This window comes from Podarcis tiliguerta, assembly GCF_965153285.1.
Source record: "Podarcis tiliguerta genome assembly, chromosome: 10".
Lineage (NCBI taxonomy): Eukaryota > Metazoa > Chordata > Lepidosauria > Squamata > Lacertidae > Podarcis > Podarcis tiliguerta.
Genome location: NC_139543.1, coordinates 6069474 through 6089976, shown reverse-complemented (window position 1 = coordinate 6089976; position 20503 = coordinate 6069474). Strand labels below are relative to the sequence as shown.

Here is a 20503-nt window from a genome sequence, read left to right as displayed (position 1 = left end):
ACTCTCAACCAGATGCTCAGCAAGGCATCACACCTCTCTACGGAACACAGTATCTCTTACTTTCACCCACTGTTAAGCGAGACTCGGGTATCAATTTGACCCCATGTCAGCCTGCTTATGTGTACGTACGCCAGATAACTGGGGTCAGACATCAGCACTGAAAAATCATGCAATTACTGTCTACAAGGCAGTTTAGCGCTTCCATCACTTGTACACACACCAGTAGGTACGATGTGATAAGGAGAATCGGGTGAGGAACCACATCTGCAATGCCAGTGGGATTTTAGGCTAGCCCAGGCTTCCTCAACCTTGGCCCTCCAGATGTTTTGAGACTACAATTCCCATCATCCCTGACCACTGGTCCTGCTAGCTAGGGATCATGGGAGTTGTAGTCCCAAAACATCTGGAGGGCCGAGGTTGAGGAAGCCTGGGCTAGCCTCTCTATCGAGAGAGGCAGCCCCAGGAAAGAGTTGCTGCTTGTTTCTAGCTGCTAGTTGGGTTAACCCCATTTTATTTCTTAAAAACAAAGCATTTGAACTAATCCACAGGTTTTTAAATGTTCATCCCAATCTCTCTCTCAATGTTTTAAGCATTTGCCCCAGTGACTGAAGCAGAAAGTGTCCAGTTTCATTGCCAGGGGAATTATAATGCACAGCTACAAACCTCTGACAGTCTTGGTTTACACTGGAAACGCTGACAGAGCCCCAGCTACATAATGATGACTGTAGTCGATGGAACAAAATTGTCATAAAAGCCCACATGGCAGATAAAATACAGGCTGATTGCTAACAGAAATGGCTCTTCGAGAAAGCAAGCCAAACTTCTTCCTCCAAAAAGTTGGCTGCTCTGCTATTGTGCTTGGAAGATAAGTGTTATACATGTCAGTTTTGACGCTTAATTCTACAGCTGTGATTTTGCTGGTTTATACATAGGGTTTACACACAGAGACACACACCACAGAACATTATATGGTCACTGTAAGATAAATTAGTATATTATAAATTCTATGTTTCTCATCTGGATGAAAAAAATCTTCAAAAGAACATGTGAAGTTAATCACTAGCATACAAATCAGGTCTGTAAACAAAGGGTGAGAATACACTCAACGAAGGGTTACTGCGCAAAATGCAATCCTTTGTCAATTTCTTCCTCTTTCCTCCTACAATATTGAGGCACCGTTAGCTACATTGTCATTGTATTGTACATTTCCTCATGTATGAACATATCACTGGTGAGGAAGGGTAAAGGTAAAGGGACCCCTGGCCATTAGGTCCAGTCGCAGACTCTGGGGTTGCGGCGGTCATCTCGCTTTATTGGCTGAGGGAGCCAGTGTACAGCTTTCTGGATCATGTGGCCAGCATGACTAAGCCACTTCTGGCGAACCAGAGCATTTCAATATGACTCCCTAGCAGGGTTAATGTTTCAGCTTATCTACGGATCATGTCCAATTCTTATTTTCTAGACATTTCCAGTTTGATATGTGACATTTTTCACCCCATTCACTTTTGTTTCCTGATTTCCACTTCCTGAATTATGGCAACCCTACTTTAGTATCTCCCAGCCAGAACGGGAAGTGTGTATTTTTCTATACTATGCATTAAGATTCTTATGGCTACCGCAATAACCCTACTTATTGTACTTTCTTGCTTTATCAGAGATTACTACATATGCTGAAATACAACTCCGGCTGTCTTTTAAAACAGCTGTATGTTAACACAAGAGTGAGTTCTTCACCCAGTGTACAGTGGAACCTCGACTTATGTATGGCTCTACTTACATACAATTCCAGTTACGACCTTCAGTAGGTGCTTCGACTTATGAACTTTCCTCTAGATATGAACAGGGGCCTTGCCAGCAGCCTGGAGCTTGCGTGGCCGGCTGCAGGGCAGCGCTGGGGCCTCTGTTGCTGGGGAGACAGCCCCCATCCCACCCCTGAAGCTGTGGAAGATGTGCCGCCTGCAAGGGGCACAGCAGGGCGCACTGCAGCCCCAAACCCTGCCGAGCAACCAACCTGTGAAAGTCCGGAGAAGAACCTGGCATGGCAAGGAAAAATACTGACCCTGGCCAAAGTGAATCAGGTCCTTACTGACCCTTGCCCCACCCCCAGCTTGTAGCCAGATAAGCCCACCCACCCTCAGTGCACGTAAGAAAAAAAATTAATGTTAATTTTTTTCATCTACAATACTTATTTATTTTATAGTACAGTACATTGATTATCGCCTTTATTTTATGGATCTATGGTCTCGTTAGAAAGTAAAATCTGTGTTAAATTGAACGGATCAATTCACTTTTCCATTACTTTCTATGGCAAAGCGTGCCTCTACTTATGTATGTTTCTAGTTATGGCCGGACCTCTGGAACAGATTATGGTTGTAAGTAGAGGTTCCACTGTATTCTAAACAAAGTAAGATGAAGCAAAAGTCCTACAGCCAGGGTTTACTCCCTTGTAAATGCAGTTAGGATTGCAGCCTTAGTCTCTCTGATCAATTCATCTTGGCTGAGGTAAGCCAAAGGAGGTCGCAAATAATCTCTATGCTCTTACAAATTCACTTTAAATTATTTCCAAGGAACTAGCTGGAATTATTATTCCTGCAAGCAATTCCAGCAATAAAATAAGCACACTTGAGATATCGCTCTTTTCTTGCAGGCCTTGAATGGATGGGAAAATTCTCTGCTGTCTACCTATGAGATATTTATTTACCCCTCAGTGCTGCTCAAGTCAGGGTCACATTATACACATCTCAAGGAACAATAACACTTTCCAATAACAAAGCAAACAAGCCAAAGGCGCCATCTTCTGGAAAATACTTGGAACTAACTGAAGTTTCAACACCTCACCTGCATTTCCACAGAAGACGTGAATTTCAGTTGTGTTTACAATACTGTTGCCTTGGGATAATTAGGGGGCATTAACATCCATTAAATGGCATCTCAGCTATGTGCCCATTTAAAAATAATGGCCCAACATTTTGAGAATAGCTTGTCTACGACTGGGATATTAAATCCAAATCTAAAAGCCGATTCACTCTGCAGGGTTTAATTTCCACTTGCCGAAGAAGTTATACTGAAAGCAATTTGACATTTGTAGAGAAAAAGGAAGCAACAGCATAATGTATGTGTCTAATTTCAGAGACCTATAATAGAAGCACGTTCAGCTCAAATTTCAGTTGCTGGAATCGCAATCACTTTTCACAGAGTCAACTTGTTGTTGCATTATGCTAAATGGGGCTTGCCCAAGACATTTTGCTGCCTGAGGCAAAGGGAAAGATTGTGTCCAATGCACACAAACACACACCATTACCTTTAGAAAAGCTGCCCAGACTGGATGTTGAATTTTTGGCCTCATCTGCACCATGCATTTAAAGCAGTATCATAACACTTTAATCAGTCCTGGCTTTCCCCCCAAATAATCCTTGGAAATTGTAGTTTGTTAAGGGTGCTGAGAGTTGTTAAGAAACCCCTATTCCCTTGCCAACAAAGGTCCGTATAGTTAAAGCTATGGTTTTCCCAGTAGTGATGTACGGAAGTGAGAGCTGGACCATAAAGAAGGCTGATCGCCGAAGAATTGATGCTTTTGAATTATGGTGCTGGAGGAGACTCTTGAGAGTCCCATGGACTGCAAGAAGTTCAAACCTCTCCATTCTGAAGGAAATCAGCCCTGAGTGCTCACTGGAAGGACAGATCCTGAAGCTGAGGCTCCAATCCTTTGGCCACCTCATGAGAGGAGAAGACTCCCTGGAAAAGACCCTGATGTTGGGAAAGATGGAGGAGAAGGGGACGACAGAAGACAAGATGGTTGGATAGTGTTCTCGAAGCTACCAGCATGAGTTTGACCAAACTGCGGGAGGCAGTGGAAGGCAGGAGTGCCTGACGTGCTCTGGTCCAGGGGGTCACGAAGAGTCAGACACGACTAAACAACTAAACAACAACATTCCCCTCTCAGAACTACAGATCCCGGAGTTTCCTGGGAAGAAGGATTGTTAAACGACTCTGAGAACAGCAGTTCTGTGAGGGGAATAAGGGCCTCCTTACAACTCTCAACACCCTCAAACTAAAATTTCCGGGATTTTGAAGGGAAAGCCATTACCGTTTACAGCTGTATGATACTGCTTTGAATGTATGGCGGAGATGGGGCCTTAGTTCAAGACTGGCAATGCGACGGAATTCCACCATTGCATCTGAAGACAACAGAGTATCTTAAGGGGTGTGGAGAAGGACATGAAGAGCACACACAGTTCTGTCCACTCCACACCCCTCAGCATCTGCCACCTGAGGTAGCTGCCTCATTCTGTCTCACAGTAGAGCTGGCCTTGATGCTAAATGTAATAATATTTGCTTTATAATAAGAACTGCTAGTTTCTACAAATAGGTTTTCCACTCCAAACCCTGGTCTATGCAATGTAGCTCTATAGCTTTAACTTCAACGCAAGCAGGTGCAGTTTTCCCAGCCCAGAGACGCAATGAAAGGAGCACTGTACTTGCTGAATTTTTTCCTGCCCCACAGCTGTCAAAGACACAAAGCCTCTGTCTGAAAAAACCCTGCAATAGTCACAGAACTTGAAAAAGTGACACATATTCTCACGAAGATTTTAAAAGTCCACAATGTTATTTTTGTAATGTATTTCTTCAATGTATTTTATAGGTGACCCAAATAATTGTAGTCCATACATTTTAAAAATGCTTACACTTTCTTGTGACACATGAATATCAGCATTTCCTTGAAGAGTTCCCAGGCAGATAACTTTCCCTCCTTTAGCTTGAATGTCAATTTTCTGACTCTGAAACAGAATTGCATACATGTTAAAAGAGCTCAGTTCTTATTTTTTTTGAAGACAGTTACGATGGGCCCTAACTAGGATTTCACCTGCATCTCTCGGCTGTTATTATGGAAAGTGATACGTCAATTAATTCTTGCAGGACCCACAATTATATCTGCATGGCTAAAAGAGTTCCAGGTCTGAATTTCTACTTATTATGCAGTTGCAGGAGAGGTCCCAAGAAAAGACTTGCAAAAAATATATACAAGAGGATAGAAAACACAAGTCTTGTACTCTTGTATCTATACTGGTACCTTTATTGACCGCAAGATGCTCGTTCCCTTTTCTGTCTCTATTCTGCAGCTGTTACATTCAATTTTCTCAGTCTTCACACAGCCATTCCCCGTTGTCTTGATATCCAAGTCTAAAATCAATTTTAAATAGTGGAGATAAATAGAAACAAATTCAATGCAAAGCAATCTAAAATTTTGATTTCCTTTAGCAAAACAATGTAACAGAGTGAAAAAAGAAGCACCCCACTTTCAAAGCATGTTCCTGAGTCCCCCAAACAAACAATTAGTGTCACATGTCAGCATCTGAAGTGTTAAGGAAAAAATACATATTACAGCGATGTGTAGGAAGGACAAGGGATATATTTAAAATATACCCAGGTTACGGAGCCAAATTATTAGCAGTTATGATTGTTGTTATGACATGTGTACGCTACTCTTCCTCCAAGGAGAGCATATATGGAGCTTATTTAATGATTTTATTGACAATAACCCTGTGAGACTAATAAAGACTGTGACTGGCCTAAGGTTCCGTGTTGAGCTTTGCGAATGGCAGGATTGGAATGCAAGTTTGCCCAATCCAAGTCCAACAGACTACCCACCAAGTGACTTCACCATAATAACTGTCAAAGAAAGGTAAGATGCTTTCTGGGTTTGGCCTGGTGATAGCAGCAGGAAAGAGAAAAGCTGAGCTGACTAAACAGCTGGGATTTAGACAGTGTTCCTAATTTTGCCAAGGCATCTTCCTGAACTCTGGCCTTGCAGCAGAAGCTTTTGAGCTGCAGTAGTGAACATTATGACTCCTGTCAATAGCAACACTGGGTCTCTTATCGGTGTACAGTGGTACCTCGGGTTACATACGCTTCAGGTTACAGACTCTGCTAATCCAGAAATAGTACCTCGGGTTAAGAACTTTGCTTCAGGATGAGAACAGAAATCGCATGGTTGGCAGCAGGAGGCCCCATTAGCTAAAGTGGTGCCTCACGTTAAGAACAGTTACAGGTTAAGAACAGACCTCCAGAACGAATTAAGTTCTTAACCCGAGGTACCACTGTATCTGCAAAAGCTGGGAAGTAGCAGCTTGAATGGGCCACATTATCTACTATGGGGCACTTCAGTTAAATGTCACAGCAGTGCCTCTTTTTGACCAGTTGCTGCACATACCAAATTTTACGGGGGTCCTCACATCCACAGAGGCTGCGCCGTCCATGTCTTCCGAGATTATCGTAATCTCCTTTCGCACCTCATCATACTTCACATGCAAACTATCCAAATCTGCACCGCGCGCGGGGCCGGCGGTTGCCCCACGCACCGTCACGAACACCCTGTCCGCTTGGGGGTACTTGTGTGGGTCCAAAGAGTGCACAGAGACGTGGCAAGGGAGCCGGGCCTTCAGGAGGCCATAGGGGCCGACAACCAGAGTCCACTCCTTGAGAGGCTTGCTGCCCTTCCGCTTGCTCGCTTCCGACTTGCTGCAGCGACAAGGGCTGGCAGCAAACCAGCGAGGCTGCTGGCAGCTGCCAGTCCACGACCTTCGCCCAGTGACGCCTTCGCCCTTCAACAACCGATGCCAGCTCCCGGCCACTGTCCTCGCTGCCGTGCTCCAGCCTCTGGGGGGCCGCATCCTGCACTGCCTTGAGGCTGCTTCAGGGGGTCCTTCTGACACGCAACAACCCAGCCCTGCAAAGAAGAAAATCAAAGTGCAAGGGGAGAAGTTGCGCTCCAGGCTCTGGGCTGGGCATGGGACACCCCCTCCCTCCCTCCCTCCCCAAGACCCTTTAGGGTTAGGGTATCTGCATTAGGGGGAACCCCCTCTGCCCACTTACAAACCCATCCTGGAAGTTTCAAAACAACAAGCGCAGAACCGGTGAGCTGTACTAGCAGCGATTGGCCAGTCCAGGGGCGCCGAGGTGGCTGCTGGGAATTGTGGTTCCCTGCTGACGTCGGAGCGTTGACGGAGCCCGAAGGCCGAACTACAAGTCCCGGGAAGCTGAGCGTCTCCCGGGGAAGCTTTGGCCCCTGAGCGGCTGGGGGAGGCGGATGTCTCCCTGCCCTCCCTCAGGACAGGATGGAGTCTTGCGGCTGCCCAATAGGAAGCGCGGAGGGCGGGACTCGACGAGGAGAGTCGGTCACCATGGCAACGCAGGGCGCTGACGGGGCTCCAGCCTCTCCGGCGGCGGCGTCGAGCTTTCCCCGGAGGGAGCGGGGCCGCGCGGGGAAGGTAAAGGAGCAGGCGCGCCCTGGTTTGAAAAAGGAGGGAAGGAAGCCTGCTCTGGGCGCGAGGGGAGGAGTCGTGGGATTTGAAGAGATGGAAGGGACCCCCGAGGGTCATCTAGACCGACCCCCTTCAGTGCAATGACGCGGGAGAAGGAAGCGGAGCAATGGCGTCTGGGACTTTGATTCACGCCCCAGAATGTGTTTCAAGGGCACAAGCGGCCCAGAGAACCCCACAGCTCCCTCCTCCCCAAAGCACTTCCTCCCAGGGGGCGGCCAAACCTCGGAGAAGCTAAACATGCGGGGGGGGGGGAGCTGAACAGGTAACTCTAGACCACCCTGAGTATACCTATGGCCACCCCCATCCAAGCGGGGGCAGCTTAATTAAAATATTGGGGGTGGCCCAGGTAAACCCTGCCCCACAAGATGCGGCACACACGCATGCCCCATTTGAATGGCAATGCTCATCAACTTTGGGGGGGGGGGGCACACATCCCTCAAATATTTTATTGGGGGGGGGGGCAAAATAGCCTCAGCCCCTAGGAATTGGCTCCCATGCCACCATCTGAAGCAAAGTGCTACCCCCACCCCCATCGCCAACTGTTCTGAGTCCAGAGAGTGAGTGTCCCATCAGGCCCATAGGTACCGTATTTTTCGCTCTATAAGACGCACCAGACCACAAGACGCACCTAGTTTTTGGAGGAGGAAAACAAGAAAAAAAAATATTCTTAATCTCAGAAGCCAGAACAGCAAGAGGGATTGCTGTGCAGTGAAAGCAGCAATCCCTCTTGCTGTTCTGGCTTCTGGGATAGCTGCACAGCCTGCATTCGCTCCATAAGACGCACACACATTTCCCCTTAGTTTTTAGGAGGGAAAAAGTGAGTCTTATAGAGCAAAAAATATGGTATTTAAATAAAAAGCTAGCCAGCTCTTCTGCCACTAATGCAGAAGGTGGTTTTAGTGGGTGGGAGGATAGTTCCCAGGTGTGCCTATGTGTTAGCCGAAAGAGGCTGCTCCATGTGTCAGGATTCTGTAATTATCACATAGTGAAGCTAACGGACTTTAGCATGCTGAAGTAATTGCAAGATGGCTGGGTGGACTGGTTCTTCTATAACTTCCTTTGGGCCCCCATCCTTTCTCGCAGATCCCCCCCCCCCAACATTTGGAAATAGAAGTAGAAAGGGTTTCTCAAAGACTGCACTTGCCGTTGAGTGGCCAGATGGGAAAAGGGACAAATGACACCCAATTCAACTTCCTCTCCTACACAACTTTTGAAGGTGCAAGAGCCCTGGCCTCTTTTTCATCTGGCCCCCCTAATGTGTTCTCTCTGTTTACAAAGTGTTGACCAAGTAAGAAATCTTGGGTTGCAAATAAAGTGTTGTCGATCTCTTCCCCTTGCTTTCCGATACTAGTAGTTGAGCTTTTGCATTGTCATATGAAGGCTGCAGTGCTATTATCTTGGAGTAGGTCTCGCTGAATATAGTGTGGCTTAAGGAAGGGTAGCACTGTGGTGTAACCCACTGAGTCTAGGGCTTGCTGATCAGAAGGTTGGCAGTTCGAATCCCCGTGATGGGGTGAGCTCCCGTTGCTCAGTCCCTGCTCCTGCCCACCTAGCAGTTCGAAAGCACGTCAAAGTGCAAGTAGATAAATAGGTACCACTCCGGCGGGAAGGTAAACGGCGTTTCTGTACGCTGCTTTGGTTCGCCAGAAGTGGCTTAGTCATGCTAGCCACATGAGCCGGAAGCTGTCTGTGGGCAAACACCAGCTCCCCCGGCCAGTAAAGCGAGATGAGTGTTCAACCCCAGAGTTGTCCGCGACTAGACCTAATGGTCAGGGGTCCCTTTACCTTTACTTTGTATAGGAGTGTACTGCATGTCTCCTCCTTTGTTTGAACGGTTGTTTCACTGATGTAGTTGTGTCTAGTTTCTTAGTAAGCACACTTTAGTTGCTACCAGGGAATGCAAGCATGCTTTAACAGGAAATGGAGTGTAATTTCTTCCTAATTTCTCTTTGTGTTACTCCATCACATCAGCTAGGCAGGTGTAAGTGTGTACTCCAATCTTACAGGCATACAATCTTCCTTTATGTGCCAGAATTTTGGGCCAGTTACAAGGAAGTGACTTAACCTGTATTGGTTATTATAGGTAAATGAAACCTCCATGTTCATAGGTAATAAAAGGTTTAAAAAGGTAAAGGATCCCTGGATGGTTAAGTCCAGTCAAAGGCAACTATGGGGTTGCGGAGCTCATCTTGCTTTCAATCCGAGGGAGCCGGCATTTGTCCACAGACAGCTTTCTGAGCCAAGTGGCTAGCAGGACTAAACCACTTCTGGTGCTTCTGACAGAAACAAGAGCGAATGATGGAGATGGGAAGATGCTGGGACAAAGGAGGGGCTATCACCTCCGAACCCCCTTGTACTTCCCAGAAGATCCTCCTGGCTGCTGCTGGAAAAAGAAGACTAAATTAGACTGTCAACACTTTTGTTCAACACCAGTTCCTTTTAAGTTTTTGTGACTTTCAGATTCATTGTACTGAATAGTTCTTGCACAATTATTTGAAGCAAATTAGAAACCTTACCAGCGAAGTCAGGTTTAGGCTGCTCCAACCTTCCCTTTCTTTTCATATGTAAATAACTTGGAGGCATGTTTTTAATTCAAGGTTAAGTTCCTAAAAAAGAAAAGAACATCTTTATTTAATGTAGTGTGTTTGGAATCTAGCATTCTTTTGCTTTCAGTATGAGAGTGATGTTTCATTAAATATTTAGAGGAACCTGAGGTGTTTTTTTTTTACTTTCTTTGGCAACCATTTCAGAAAAGAATTATAGCAGGCTTTTATGAAAAGTCAGGCTGAACTTAAGGATCTACAATTTGAGAAGAAAGAAGACAACAGTACAATTTCCATTAATAGTATGGAAAAGTGTTGTGATTCATTTGCATTTTTCTGTAGTTGAGTTTCTAAACATAAAGCTTAAAAATGTAACATGAGCTCCATAAAGTTCAACACTCCCCATCGCCATTTTCAGTTTCCAATTATTTTGGTAACATTTTGTGTATGTGTGTAGGAGGGGGCATAATTTGACTCCTTTTAATAAGCAACACTGTCAAATCACTGCATGCTCTTTGTGGTCCTGAGGATTTATATTTATTTTTAAAACCAAGTTCAGATTACTAAACTCAGAACTTTTCATCCATGTGGCACCCTCTAGGGCTCACATTCAGAAGGACCTTTTAAAACCTTTTTTCACTCACAGATTACAATTGCTGAACTGGAGGAACGATATACTAATGAAGTTAAATAAATATTCATTATTACTATTCAAATATAGAGATGCACAATCTTCTAGATGTTTTTCCAGAAAAAATATGTGCAATAGTTACATATCTAACCTAAATGTTATTTGTTACTTCAATAGCTCAATCCTGTGTGTGTCTACTCAAAAGCAAGGTCCATTCAGTTTAATGAAATGTGCTCCCAAGTAACCATGCATACAACTGCAACTTTAGTTGGGAGTAATTCCCAGTGAATTCAGCAGGACTTACTTCTGAGTAGACTAATATACGGTAGGCCTGTAGACTTTGTAGTTGGGCAACATTTCTGCTACAGAATCCCTGCCCCATCGCAGAACAGTTCCGAGAGTTGCCGGAGTGGTGGGATGACTATAAATGTACCGTAGTTTGTAGTGGGTGTGGATATGTTCTTACTTAGCAATGAGCATATAAAAATTCTGTTTGGTATACTTATGATATGAAAAGCACTTAACTTTTTGTTCAGATATGAATTACAAATACTGTATACCTAGAATGTGATGAGGAAGCTGCTTTACTGTAAGATGGACATAGAATCATAGAATCATAGAGTTGGAAAGGACCACAAGGGCCATCGAGTCCAACCCCCTGCCAAGCAGGAAACACCATCAGAGCACTCCTGACATATGGTTGTCAAGCCTCTGCTTAAAGACCTCCAAAGAAGGAGACTCCACCACACTCCTTGGCAGCAAATTCCACTGTCGAACAGCTCTTACTGTCAGGAAGTTCTTCCTAATGTTTAGGTGGAATCTTCTTTCTTTTAGTTTGGATCCATTGCTCCATGTCCGCTTCTCTGGAGCAGCAGAAAACAACCTTTCTCCCTCTCTATGTGACATCCTTTTATATATTTGAACATGGCTATCATATCACCCCTTAACCTCCTCTTCTGCAGGCTAAACATGCCCAGCTCCCTTAGCCGTTCCTCATAAGGCATCGTTTCCAGGCCTTTGACCATTTTGGTTGCCCTCCTCTGGACACGTTCCAGTTTGTCAGTGTCCTTCTTGAACTGTGGTGCCCAGAACTGGACACAGTACTCCAGGTGAGGTCTGACCAGAGCAGAATACAGTGGCACTATTAGTTCCCTTGATCTAGATGCTATACTCCTATTGATGCAGCCCAGATTTGCATTGGCTTTTTTAGCTGCCGCGTCACACTGTTGGCTCATGTCAAGTTTGTGGTCAACCAAGACTGTGTAAAAGACATACTTTTACACAGGGAGAAATACAATACATTCTGTAACCGGGTATAAAATAGGACTGCAACCTAGCACACGCTGCAGCTTACTATATTGGCTACAATATAATGCTTTTTTCAAACATAATTTCAGGGCGGTGAGAGGCAACCCAGGTAAGGCCTTCATTGGTTAGTCTTGCTTCACCACTAGCACACCCCCTCACAATATTTGATAACATAACTAGATTTCTTTGAAATGGTTACAGAATATTGCTAGGCATCAATTGCAGGCTGAAATGCGTAACCTGGGATGCCTGTTGAGTTCATAAACAGGCTCCCCGCACCAATGAAATGACAAGCAGAATGCTAACCCTCCCCAGCTGAAACTATCATTCTGCTCTCAAACCCACTAAAGTGTGTAAAGGGACTTCCTTTTACATAACGGCAGAAGAGGGTTGGCATGTAAGATAAAACAAAGGGTTTTTTTAAAATGGAAAGTAGTCAGTTTTATTTTGGCATTTCTACAATTAGATCAAAGAGAAAGGGAAAAAAAGAATGTCCTAAGGCCTATGAAATGTATTCTTCTTCTTAATTTTTATTAATGGAAATATCGTGAAGATGTGTTATAGGTGGTACATGACCCCAGTTAAATTAGCAAAAAATTATAAATTACCTTCAAATCTATGCTGGAGATGTAAAAAGGTTGAAGGCTCGTTATACCACATTTGGTGGAATTGTGTCAAGATTATGTCCTTCTGGAACAATATTTACGATGAATTGAAAAAAGTCTTTAAAATAACCTTCCCAAAAAAGATCTGAGGCGTTTCTTCTTGGACTAGTCTCAGAAGACATTCCCAAGGATAAGTTTAGAGTTTTTTTGTATGCTACAGCGGCCGCTAGAATACTGGTGGCCAAAAATTGGAAGAGCGAGGAGACTCCTTCAATCTCAGAGTGGCAAATTAAATTTTGTGAATATATTGAACTAGCCAAGATGACAGCATCAATCAGATTGCAATCAAAACAAAAATTAAGAAAGGAATGGAAATGTGTTGAAGAATATACTGTACAAAATCGTTCTATTAGAAATCTCTGGATAAGTATAGACTGAACCCATTAAGTTAAGAAGTTATGCTTTCCTCTCTTTTTCTCATTTTTTAATAGATGAATGACTATTGTAATGAATAAAAATGAACACAATGTTAGAGGTTTCTATTAAGTAATAAGTTGGATATCACTCATGTGGGTGAAGGAAGTCACACGGGCATTTGGGTATAAGGGGAGGTGGTTGCAGGGTTAGATGTGGGGAAATTGCAGAAATAATATATTCATATTATGTAAAATGATGAAGGTGTATGGCAATGTTTCAAATACATTGTTCAGTTGAAGAAAAGGGTCTTCTTCAAATGTATTATAGTTAAGTGATAAAATTTGCTTTTGAATAAATTAATTATACTTTTCTTTTGTGCAGGTTATGGGAGGACATTTTCTTATCCAGGCATTCCCCAATCCCATGCCATGCATTGAACCCACACCTTGAATATGGAGGGTGGTATCCAACAAAGTTGGGTTGGCGCAACAATTTCTGTTTGTACAATTGAACTTCCCCTCTATTTTCTTGCCCTGTGTGCCCCCTAAATCTGTTTTGGCTTTCCCTCCTCAATGCAGTGGAGCAGATTTGGAGAAAATATGGGGTGCACATGGGGAGAGAAGGAGGCAAAGTTCTGTTGCACAAAAAGAAGTCATTCCACTAATGGACCTACTTTGTTGGTAAAAAGGTAAAGGTACCCCTGCCCGTACGGGCCAGTCTTGACAGACTCTAGGGTTGTGCGCCCATCTCACTTAAGAGGCCAAGGGCCAGCGTTGTCCGGAGACACTTCCGGGTCACGTGGCCAGCGTGACAAAGCTGCATCTGGCGAGCCAGCGCAGCACACGGAAACGCCGTTTACCTTCCCGCCAGTAAGCGGTCCCTATTTATCTACTTGCACCCGGGGGTGCTTTCGAACTGCTAGGTTGGCAGGCGCTGGGACCGAACGACGGGAGCGCACCCCGCCGCAGGGATTCAAACCGCCGACCTTTCGATTGGCAAGCCCTAGGCGCTGAGGCTTTTACCCACAGCGCCACCTGGGTCCCTTTGTTGGATACTGTCCCAAATGTTCAGTAGGCAACCCTAAGTTTGCACTTGCTTTTTGCATTTGTGATGAGTGGGGTGTGCTTTGATACAAATCTTTTCATGAACCTATGAAGCTTACCGACATGTCCATAGAGGTACAATTGAAATAAATATTTAGTGACTATAACTCATATTATGCGTATTCAAATCTTTTTTCGATTACTATATGCCCATGTTTATGTAATATATTAAATTTATGCTGATTGCAGCTGATTACATAATGTTTTGATTTCTGTAGGAGGCATCATCAGGGTTAGATTTTGTTTTGTTTTGTTTTTTGAATTCCTGAGCAAATGCAGCTGCTGAAATTTCTCTGTAAAGCAGAATGTCCTTGAAGAAAATCCAAATAGCACTAGAGGCCAGCTTACACTTGTAGCCTTCAAAGATTTTGCTGACCCATAGACCATGGTGTTCCTTGAAAAAGTAAACACACACAGATGTAGCAAGGTTGCATCCTAATGCTAAATTGCTGGGCTATGCTTTGTAAATTAACTAATGTATGCTGCTTTGATTCATCTGCATTCCAATTTAAGTATACTTGGAAAAGTATAATGATAAATTCTTTGATTTAATTTCAGATCAGTTTGGAACGCTACAGTCCTAGTGACTGCAATTGTTTAGGCAAGGAAAATGAGCTCTGAAGGTAATTACTATGCCACCTAGTTATTGGCTAACACAAATTATTTAGTGTGTGATGTATTGTAGATTCCACATAACATAGTCCTGATCCCTGACAACTGGAAGATACTGGGAGTTTGAGATCTGCCTTGATTTCTTGAATTGGGTCAGCGCTAGACTTGCATATGGCAATATTTATAAGGATGTATCTAACTGCATTGATATTCCTGGAAGTTGTGGATAGGGAAGTGGGTTAGTGCAGTGCCGTAGCGTGGGGGGTGCAGGGGGGGCCGGCCGCACCGGGCGCAACATCTGGGGGGGGGCGCTCGCACTCGCAGCTCTCTGCCCCTACCTGGCTCGCTCACTCTCTCTCACTGCAGTGCTGGCTGTGCGAATCCGATCCGAGCCGCCAGGTCGCCGCCCACTGTGGAGGGGAGGGTGCCAGGCGTGCGGTGCGGTGCGGAGAGAGAGCGAGGGACTATCTGGGGGAGGGACAGTGCAGCGGGGGGGGCGCAAATTACTTGCCTTGCCCCGGGTGCTGACAACCCACGCTACGCCACTGGGTTAGTGACTTCACTATGGCAGTCTATGAATACTTCTGAGGACTGTCTTTGGAGACAGACACTTTGTAGAGTTATTCCTTGTTTTCCTAATTATTGCTTTTATTAGAATTACTAGTGCACAGTCAAAGCATTTCAGTTGTTAATTCGTTAACAAAACCTTTCCAGCTATGCACAGATATTGACTATATGCAGCTATCCCTCACCCTTCCCCCTCCCCTTTCTTCTGGAGTCCCCCATTATTGATATGTGTAACCTCATCCCATGATTTATCTCCAGCTCTTATCTTCTAATCATAGCTGTCAAGCGTCCCTTATTTAGCGGGACAGTCCCTTATTCCAGCACCATGTCCCGCTGCTGTCCCTTATTGATGATGTCTCTTAAATAAGCTAGTGAAGGTAATGGGGCCCATGATATGTCCAGCTTGCTTTGTCAACAACAAATTGTTGCTGTTTTTTTGTGTTGAATATATGCTATATGGTAATTTATGGACCTAATAGGTATCTAAAGCCATTTGCACGCAACAAAATATGTATTTTATAAAAGTAATTGTTGATCCCTTATTTTGGCTGCTGATCCCTTATTTTTGAGGCTGCTGGTCTCTTATTTTCAAATCTGCAAGTTGACAGCTATGCTTCTAATTTATTTTGCATAACGATCAAAATTCGATATGTGGATTTTGGTACTTTTTGCAGATGTTTGGAAAAGGGATGATTCTGAAGAAGAAGAAGAAGAAGAGGAGTATGTTTCCAGTGAGTCAGAAGAACAATCTGAACCAGAATTGGAACCAGAGGATCCTGAAGATCCTATTTATGCCACAGCTCCAACAGTTAATATTCGGGATGAAGGTTCCATTGACGTGCATACATGTCCTGCATTTGAGTGCCTTGATGAGGTAGTGTGCTTTTAGTTTCCTTTATGTCAGCATGATAGATAGATACTATTTTCAGTTGAATTGCCTCTGTAGGAAATTAAAAACAAAGCAACTTTTAAGTACCTATTGTGAAAACAGCATTGATCTATCACAACAGCAACTGAAAACAAGATACAGGAAACCATCTTGTCAAAAAGCATGCAAACTGAAATAAAACAAATGAAAAACTCTGCGCTGTTATCCAAGCACACCACTTTGCCTTATTGGGGTAATGTTCTTGACTTTGGTGGAATGCTCATTATCTCGTTTCCACAAATATGTGAAACAGAATTCCTTTCAAGGCTTTGCATAAGAAACAGCAATGGCATAGAATATGTGTCAAATGTAAAAATCTGTTCTCTTTGCAGAGCTGACACGATTGCTCTTTATAGTGATCTGTTCCAGGGGTAGTCAGCTTGGTGCCTTTGAAATACAGTGGTACCTCGAATTACATACGCTTCAGGTTACAGACTCCGCTAACCCAGAAATAGTGCTTCAGGTTAAGAACTTTGCTTCAGGATAAGAGCAGAAATCGAGCTCTGGCGGCGCGTCAGCAGCAGTAGGCCCTTAAAGCGGTGCTTCAGGTTAAGAACAGTTTCAGATTAAGAATGGACCTCCAGAACAAATTAAGTACTTAACCCGAGGTACCACTGTATTTCTGGACTACAGTTCCCATAATTCCTGGCCATTGTCCATGCTGGCTGGGGCTGATGGGAGTTGTAGCTCAACAACTTCTGGTGGGTGCCATGTTGGCTACCCCTGGGCCACTCAAAGGAGACGCTGTTGACATAACTTTGGAAAAGGAGATGTGTGGTGGGGTGAAATGAAGTTTTTGTGCAGCAGAAAGTCCATACTAACAAGTCTTATTCCCTCACTATTGTTTTGGCTGCTGCTTTCCTTAAGATACAGGATAAATCTCTTTAAGGATTGGGCAATAATATACACAAAACATGCCAATATCAAGAATCATTGTCAAACTGTTTTGCCAGCTATCCAGCGTTATGAAGTACACATTAAAAGTTTGCTTGGTGACTTTAATTTGTAAAATTATCTTTTTTGTCATAAGAAGAGTTTTCCGAAGGGGGAACGAGAACAGCCTTAGGAGAGCGTGGCAAGTTCAAATTGCATTGGGCAATTAGAAGAACATATACCCCTGTTTTCTTCAGCACCTTTTCAGATATTTCCCCTCTGTTTCTCCTGTGGATTTGGTCTTTAGCTTTGTCTGACAGGAAACAGTGAAGTAAAATTAGTATGTTCTTAAATTCCTTTTGTTTATAAAATTTACAAAGCATTTTCGGTTCAAACACACTAAGGCCTAGCCAAAGAAGAAAATAGTTTCCTAACACTCTTGAGAAAGAGTTGAAACAAAACTTTCTCTGGATTGCACTAAGAATGGCACAAAACTAAAACACAAGAGACTATAATATAAAACCCTGTTGGCTTCCATTGCACAGAAGCCCACTTAAATCAAAACTAGCAAGGTGCAGACACATATGTAAAGCACTGTGTGTTGCAAACTAAACCGTAGTGTTGGAACAAGTGCCCAAAGACCTGTGCTTATGATTGGCTCTGTTCCTAAGACACAGTGGGAAATTTCAGCCATGCCAACATTCTCAGATATCCATATATCAAGTCAGGTACATATATGCCGCTGGCTTTGTAATAAGATCATTCTATAACACAGGCGCAGTGCTTTAAATTAACTGTTATTTTTTAAAAAGAGAAATAAATAAATGATGTGCTGTGCTGTTGTACTGTGCAATACTCTTAGCGCATGTGCACAGATAGCTAAAAAAACAACCACAAGGGAAAAATAAATCTTATATTGGAAACCTATGGCATGACTTGCCACATAAACGTCCATGAGAGTAAGTCCCTAACAAAACGCATCCTACATTATTAGATTTCGTTAACATGAAGCTTTTTTAGATTGATCATAACAACCATATGAAATGTTAACAAAACATTATTTCCTTTGGGCAGTACTGGCAATCAGTATGTAAAGTCCTGATAGCAAAGACTGCTGTTAACTAGCCCCAAACAGCTACCACTGTATAACTGACCTTCTCTGATATGGATTTTTACCAAGGCAGCTTGCCCAGCATCAGTACCTGAAAACCCTGGGCAGCTGCCAAGGCCCCGGTGTCATGGGAAGGTTTACCACCATTGTTGCCTCTTAAAAACAAGAATTTAACAGTCTTATTGACTGCCCACAGCTGCCACCTCTGTTCAGCAACATCCTGGAAATTGACATGTTCAGCACTGTTGGGGCCAAAGAACACAGCCTTTGCAAAGAGGCCTTGTCACCTCTGGAGTAGACCCTGGAGGGTGATTGGCATTCTCCTTTAGTCTTTTTGCAGATGTTGCTGATGGCATAAATGCACAGCATTAACTAATTCCCAGTGCATCCAGGGGAAAAGAAAGGGAGAGAGACTGTGAGACCCTTGCATGCTATATAGAACCCCTGGCATGACAAAAGCTAGTTCTCACAGTCCAGTAGAAGCTCAGGCATGCTATGCTTGCATCCCCTTTACTTTAGTGTGCCATAAGACCAAAGTAGCCCTGGACAGCGTTACTTAGCTAGGCATTCCTGGAGTGATATGTGTTGTCTCATATGCCAAGAATTCCTGAAGATATGTGCAAGTTTGTTCTTCCCATACATTACATACACACTGGGCAAACTGTATAGATCCAAAGCATTCTCTTCAGACCTAGTCCACTGCATAACTGTTGCAAAGCCTGATAAGTGGTGTTTCTTGCTGTTTCCTTAGTTTTGCTAGATATTGATCACGGGTGATCAGAACTGCCTCCATTTGGCTTTTTACATGTATGCACCTTTATATCCCGTTCCAGTTAATTGAAGCGAGCTGCCAGCTTTCCTGTTTCCCCACCGTGTGTTCATTCAACACAATTTTTATGATAGGTGAATAGAACTGTTGTCTCAATTATGTACATATTTGGTTCATGCCACATTCCAATGAATTGTCCAATGTGGTACACAAAATGTACAATAAAAACAATGGTATTCAATTTTCATTTAAGCTGGAACCAATGATCCATTTCTGTTTCTTGAAGTGTTTACATCTTTAGCTAGAATCCTGTTGAATTGAGCATTGTGTTGTACCAGTAGATAATTCCATATTGGTAAGAATTTATGGTAGTATTTAACATTTTTATTTGGGATTTGTTTGTTTGATAGTCACCATTCAGCTCCTTCAGACTTCTCACAAGAAAATAATAGGCGTACGGCTCATCTCTTACACAAAGTGTCTTATTTTTCTAAAACAATGTAGCATTATAGGGAAAGGCTAGGAACTTTAGAAACGTAGAAGTAATGAATAAGGGTCGCTTAGTCCTGGTCCATTTCAGCGTGTCGTTATTTCCATAATGACCTCAATTTGGCTAAACATTTCCATGTCAATTTAGCAACGTGTAACAGACTGTTTCATTGATTTCACTCCTTGGTTGGAATAAAATACTCTTCTTAACAGAGATCTGTGGTTTTTATTAATCAGCTGCTTATTTTGCAGCTACCCTCCTGGAGTCTCTACTTAGGATTGTTTCCAGTGAAGTCAGTGTGACTTCTTATAACTTCTCCAGACAATGGGTGGAATACAACATAATTATACATGAATATTCCGCTACCCTCTGCAGCAGATTTGGGGAGGGTGGCTGGGATAGGAAAGGGATTGTGCAAGTGGAAATCCTTTTGCTGCTGGAATGGATTAGTTGAATACTGCTCAGTATTTTACTGATAGGATTATAAAAGAACCAGTTTAGCTCTAGTGCCTCAGTATCTTATCCCTATGCAATTATTGAGAAATGGCATTGTTGCAAGTGGGGCAAAGACATGTTGTTTGTATCTCTGTCTCCCTCCCGCTGAGCTATTAGATGCTTCAACATTTCCACTGTCTATTCGACTAAGGACATGAGCAAATTCTGGAAGGGGAGAGTAATGTTGTACCATTTTGACCTTTAAAAACAAACAAACAGAAACTTTGCACTAGATGAGTGCTGCAACCCTGCTCTAGGGTATTTGGGTGCCAGACAACCACTGCGGATATTTTAAAAGTTAAAAGTCAAATTAGAAAAATAAATAAATCCCAAATTACATAGACATTGAAGGGATAGGGGTGGTTATTGCTTATCAGTGGTGATATTACATTGTCCAGTAGGTACACGTGACATTCCTGCAACCACATTTCTCGCACCACTCTGAACAGCGGTGCAGGTACTAACTGGGGGGGGGGGGATTTTCCCATGCAACAAAATAATGCGGTTTGAATGCTGCTGGAAATCTGACATCCCTGCCACAGGAATACTGCCTTGAGAAGATGTTGGGATTCCACACCACAAATTGTTCGTTGTTCTCTAGATATAAACTGATTACGGACAGTGAACCTCAGGGTTGCAGCAGTATTCTGTGAGTTCTTTATAGATATATTGTTTAGATGTAGTGTAAAGTTTCACTATGGTATTTAGCAATTAAGCTACCCCGCACCA

At 43.4% G+C, this 20503-nt stretch overlaps 2 protein-coding genes across 2 annotated transcripts in view; one reads left to right on the top strand and one right to left on the bottom strand.

Annotated features, from left to right (window-relative positions):
• The window catches only part of FAM185A (family with sequence similarity 185 member A), a 39865-nt gene extending 32854 nt beyond the window's left edge, over positions 1–7011 (bottom strand). Inside the window, exons 1-4 of the mRNA XM_083399975.1 lie at positions 6874–7011; positions 6212–6727; positions 5072–5181; positions 4686–4778 (exon numbers count right to left, since the gene is read on the bottom strand). Coding sequence (XP_083256101.1) covers positions 4686–4778; positions 5072–5181; positions 6212–6671 — 663 coding nt within the window. The 5' untranslated portion in view covers positions 6672–6727; positions 6874–7011. The remainder of the gene's footprint in view (positions 1–4685; positions 4779–5071; positions 5182–6211; positions 6728–6873) is intronic.
• A 132-nt stretch (positions 7012–7143) lies between these two features.
• Positions 7144–20503, top strand: part of CCDC146 (coiled-coil domain containing 146) — a 67056-nt gene continuing 53696 nt past the window's right edge. The window contains exons 1-3 of the mRNA XM_083399514.1: positions 7144–7268; positions 14488–14552; positions 15783–15982. Of these exons, the coding sequence (XP_083255640.1) occupies positions 14540–14552; positions 15783–15982 (213 nt within the window). The 5' untranslated portion in view covers positions 7144–7268; positions 14488–14539. The remainder of the gene's footprint in view (positions 7269–14487; positions 14553–15782; positions 15983–20503) is intronic.